This window comes from Triticum urartu, chromosome 7A, assembly GCF_056163025.1.
Source record: "Triticum urartu cultivar PI428250 chromosome 7A, HENAU_Tu73, whole genome shotgun sequence".
Lineage (NCBI taxonomy): Eukaryota > Viridiplantae > Streptophyta > Magnoliopsida > Poales > Poaceae > Triticum > Triticum urartu.
The window spans coordinates 721,998,710-722,003,987 of record NC_141879.1 but is presented as its reverse complement, the minus strand read 5'-3'; the positions used below and the strand labels follow the sequence as shown (position 1 = coordinate 722,003,987).

The window sequence follows — 5,278 nt, the reverse complement described above, 5'->3', positions numbered from 1 at the left end:
CCTGCAATCATCCACCGATCGATAGTTATAAAAGGAGCAGCAAAGAGAACTTAAAAGGAGCAGCAAGATTACCCGATTTTTTCCAGAAAGGAATTTAACCTTTTCACTGTTACTTGCTTCCTGCTCATCCTATCAAAGATGGCGACAAGAACGAAAAGCATCCGCAAATGCTCCCTCCGTAAACTAATATAAGATCGTCTAGATCACTAGTTTACAGAGGGAATAGGAGCAAAGAGATATGAATAATGTAGCCAGTCGATATTTGAACTCGGATGTTTTACTACTATGTACAGATACATTCGTTCATTCAGCATCGTCCAGTCAAGGTACTCTCGCAGCCTTGGCTTTCAGCTTCAGGGAGTACACACTGACGATACTAGGAGTAGTAGTTGTTATTACACATCCACACGCCACAAAATACCTAAGCACCAAGGGTTAAACCCAAAATTAGCAAGTACATTTACCATAAATTATCTCCCGCTTAATTCCCGAGCCACCGTGATCTTGAACGCTGGCACGCCGGTCAGAAGGAGAGGATAAGGTCATCGTCGGGCCGGGCCGCGTTGTCGGCTGTGGTGGCGGCGGCGGCGGCAGCGAGGGCGGGCTGCGAGAGCATGTGCACCACCTCGCGCATGTTGGGCCGGTCGGTGCTTGCCTCCTCGACGCACGCCGTGGCCACGTCGTAGAGCCCCACCAGCAGCGGCACGGGCTCAGGGGAGAGGCGGCGGTCGGCGACGGCAAGGACAGCCGCCGCGGTGTCGGGGAGCTCCGCGGTGGCCTTGCGGACCCAGTGCACGATGTCCACGCCGTCGCCGAACCCGCCCACGGGGCGCCGCCCCGTGATGAGCTCCAGCAGCACCACCCCGAAGCTATACACGTCGCTCTTCTCGTCCACCCGCAGCGTGTACGCGTACTCTGCCACAATGAACAGAACCAATTAACTAACCAGAGACAGAATTATGTAACCCTACTAATCATGCTTAATCTGAGCAAGGGATCCAAGATAGAGAGATAGATATCCCCATCATTAACTGCAAAAGGAGATCTTTGTCCTGTCTCTCTGGTTGACATGAACACACATGCCAACAAGATCCTCCAGCTCCAGGCACTGACAAATTAATTAGCCCCAAATCTGTGCTACAATCCAGGAAACAGGGGCAGGGCAAAGGAGACACTGACAACCACCACCACTAATCACTGTCACTCACTGTTCCCAGTGGTACTACACCTTTGTCATCTATCAAGTTGACCATTGCACATGGCAACAAGAACACGGCCGGTGTGGGGCTGCAGACAAGTGCTGCCTCAAACTAGGCTAAAATCCAAGCCAACAACAGCCAAGTACATGCTGCAGTTCTTCAGTCAGGACCAGTGAACCGTGTGTGCAGTTCATGTGGTGGCCGGCCTTGATTCAGATAGAATGTGTTGGATGAAATGAAATTTGTACGGTTGACATGAAAAGATTTTGATACCTGGGGCGATGTAGCCGTAGGAGCCGGCGATGGCGGACATGCACTCGGAGGCGCCGGCGGCGCCTCCGCCACCGCCGCCGAGGAACTTGGCGAGGCCGAAGTCGGCGACGTGGGCCTCGAACGCCGAGTCGAGCAGGATGTTGTTGGACTTGACGTCGCGGTGGATGATGCGCGGCGCGCAGTCGTGGTGGAGGTAGCAGAGGCCGCGCGCGGCCTCGAGCGCCACCCGCGCGCGGGCGTCCCAGCCGAGGTGGCCGCCCTTGCCGCCGTGGAGCATCTCCCCCAGCGAGCCGTTGGGCATGTACTCGTACAGCAGCAGGTTGGTCTCGCGGTTGGACACGAAGCCCAGCAGGCGCACGATGTTGCGGTGCCGGATCCGCCCCAGCGTGCCCACCTCCGCCGAGAACCCGCGGTCGCCGCCCACGCCGCGCCCCACCAGCCGCTTGATCGCCAGCTCCGCGCCGCCGCGGGTCACGCCGTGGTACACGATCCCGGCGCCGCCCTTGCCGATGATGTTGTCCTCCTGCAGGCACTCCACCACGTCGTCCGCCGAGAACCCCGGCCGCTGCTGGAACACCGTCATCTTCCACGCCCCCGAGCGCCGGCGCGCCGCCTCCCGCCACGCCTCGCACCCCTTCCGCCCGCCCAGGAACGCGGCGACCAGCGCCACGAACACGCCCGCCAGGCACACCAGCATCTTCTTCGAGTCCCAGCGGCGGAGCGACAGCACGCCGCCGCCGCCGTCGTGGTTGTTGTCGGAGCAGGCGGCGCCGTCGTTGCTGCTGCCGGTCAGCGGGCCGCCGCACAGCCCGGGGTTGCCCACGAAGGAGCTCTCGTTGAACACCAGGAACTGGCCCTGCATCGGCACGGCGCCCGTCAGCGCGTTGTACGACACGTCGAGCGTGGTGAGGCTCGTCATGTTGGACATCTCCGTGGGGAGCTCGCCGGACAGCGCGTTCCTCGACACGTTCAGCGTGCACAGGATCTTCAGCGACGTGATGCTCTCCGGTATCGCGCCGGTCAGGCGGTTGCGGCTGACGTCGACTGCGGCGAGCGACGCGCAGCGCGTCAGCTCCTGCGGGATCGCGCCGGTGAGATGGTTCCCGCTGACGTTCAGCCGGGACAGGTTCCTGAGCCGGCCGATCTCCGGCGGCAGCTCGCCGGAGAAGTTGTTGGACTCGAGCGAGAGCGTCTGCAGCGCGGGGAGGTTGCCGATGGCCGCCGGAATCCTGCCGCCGATCCCGTTGTTACCCAGCAGCAGCATGCCGATCTTGCCGCCGCCGATCACGTCGGGGAGACCGCCGGTGAGCAGGTTGTCGGTGAGCTCCAGCATGTTGGCCTGCGGCAGGTCGAAGAGCCCGGCCGGCACTGCGCCGCTGAGGAAGTTCTTGCTGAGCCGGACGCGCACCAGCGTCTTGCACGCGCCGAGCGACTCCGGGATGGGGCCGAAGAAGGCGTTGTCCATGAGCACGAGCGTCTCGAGCCTCCCGCCGGTGCAGAGCTCCGGCGGCACGGTGCCGGTGAGGTGGTTGGTGGTGACGTCGAGGTTCCTTAGCCGGCCGTTCCTCCCGAGCCCCGGCGGGAGGCTGCCGGTGAGGTTGTTCTCCCAGAGCTGCAGCACCTCCAGGTCCGGCAGCTCGGCGACGAACGCCGGTATCCCGCCGCGGAGGTGGTTCCGGAACAGGTTGAGCAGCCGGAGGTGGGTCAGCTTGGCGAGGCTCGCCGGTATCTCGCCGGCGAGGTCGTTGACGGACAGGTCGAGCGACTGGAGGCTCTGGAGCTCGCCGAGCTCCGTCGGAATCTCGCCGGAGAGCCGGTTCCAGAGGAGGAAGAGCGTGTCGAGGTTCTTGAGCTTGCCGAGCTCGGGCGGGATGGGTCCGGTGAGGTTGCAGCTGCTCATGTCGAGCAGCACGAGGCTGCGCAGCCCGCCGAACTCGGGCGGCACGCCGCCATCGTACTGGTTGAAGTACCCCACGTAGAGGCTCCTGAGCTGTGCAAGCTGCGCAAGCTCCGGCGGGATCCTGCCGGAGAGCGCGTTGCCGTTGAGGCCGAGGTACTCAAGGGAGGCGACGTCGCCGTAGGCCACCGGGATGGGCCCGGAGAAGTAGTTCCCGCCGAGGTGCAGGTAGCGCAGCGCGGCCGCGTGCGCGGCGCCGAAGGGCGGGAGCGGGCCGGAGAGGTTGTTGTTGTAGCAGTCGAGGAGCTGGAGGGACGGGAAGTAGGGGGAGGATGGTGCAACGCCGTCGCCGGCGGGGAAGGGGCCGGAGAGGTTGTTGTTGGAGAGGTTGAGGTGGCGGAGGGCGGGCAGGGACGGGAGGCCCGCGGGGATGCGGCCGGGGAGGGAGCAGGCGGCGATGGTGAGGTTGGTCAAGGCGTCCAGCAGCGCGAGCTCCGGGGGCAGCGTGCCGGCGTGGAGCGGGAGGGAGGTGAGGTTGATGGCGACGACGCGGGAGGTGGCCGCGTCGCAGGTGACGCCGGCGAAGGCGCAGTGGGCGGGGGAGGCCGCCGCCGGGTCCCAGTCGGCGAGCGGGGGGCTGGGGGAGGCGGCGGCGGCCGTGGCCGGGACCAGGGCCGCCTTGATCTTGGCCAGCGCGTAGATGTCGCGGTCCGGGGACGCGGGGGAGGGGGCGGGGAGGAGGAGGATCGGGAGGAGAGCGAGGAGGAGGCGGGGAGGCGGCATTGTGGTGGTGCGCCGGCGGCGGCGCGCGGTGGGAGGGGGTGTGTGGAGGGAAGAGGAGTGGAGTGGAGGCGGGAATAAAAGGGGCGGGGGAGGGAGGTGGTGGAGGGAATGCGAATATCGAATCGGGCGTGCTGGGGCGCAACACCAGCAGTGACCGGTGAGCGTGAGTGGCACGGCGCAGTGGAGATGTGCGGCGTGATCTCGGCGTTGGTGCTGGCTGCTGGGGGTTGTCTGCTCGGGTCAATGGTGGGAAGGCGGGGGTGGCAGGGAGGGGTGAGGGCATGGTGGTCAGTGGTCAGAGGGGAGAGGGGAGAGGACGGGGCAGTTAATGCAAGCTGACTAACGGAGGGCTAGGACTGTACTGCTAGGCTTAGCCTTGCTACGGATGGGACGGGACATGGAGGGGGCAGGCATCATTTGGTTCCGTTGCGGGGTGCTGCTAATTCATTCATTACTCCAGGGTGATGGCTCCACGTCTAGTCTAGCAAGCTCACTCAGCCCATCACTGCAATACCAACTAGTACTCCAAACTCAAATTTTCAATTCTCAAAATAATTGTGAACATCCACAGGACTTGTGCCTACAAACTGTAAATAATTCCATATCCAACAGTGAAATATAAATGAAGAGGCAAAAAAAAACCAGTTTTGCTAAATCACACCTGAGACTCATATCACTGATTTTACACTAAGATTTATCCAAGCATTTTTTTTGTATTTTTCCGTTTTTTTTCTACTTTGATCAAGCACTTAGATGTGCAACTAGTGCACATCTAGGCCATATCTAGATGTGCCCTGGACGAACCCTCCAAAAAACAAGACAAATCCACACATGTATGGTGTCATTTTTTCTTCCATCCTGTTTTAACACTCTTCGTCTTGTATTTCGAATCTATATTTGAAATTTTTAATGATATCAGACATATGTCTTGTTAACATTTACAAAAGAAAAAACAGACGTATTTAAAACATGTATTTTTTTAAGAAACCATCATGGTACCTCAATATTTTCATACTTTCACATAAGTATTTATTTGGTTTTCCAAAGGGTTTTCGGTGTTCACCCTTTTTATTAAAAATTATCCTTCAAGAACAAGAAAAACATTATTTTCCTCCTTGATATGCGG

At 60.2% G+C, this 5,278-nt stretch overlaps 1 protein-coding gene across 1 annotated transcript; it reads right to left on the bottom strand.

Moving 5' to 3' along the window:
• Nucleotides 1-259: 259 nt before the first annotated feature.
• On the bottom strand, nt 260-4,202 carry LOC125525723 (leucine-rich repeat receptor-like kinase protein FLORAL ORGAN NUMBER1). The gene is made up of 2 exons (XM_048690728.2): nt 1,473-4,202; nt 260-915 (listed from the first exon to the last, which is right to left on the bottom strand). Exons 1-2 carry the CDS (start codon nt 4,150-4,152, stop codon nt 524-526), a joined length of 3,072 nt encoding a protein of 1,023 aa, XP_048546685.2. The 5' UTR covers nt 4,153-4,202; the 3' UTR covers nt 260-523.
• Nucleotides 4,203-5,278: the final 1,076 nt, after the last annotated feature.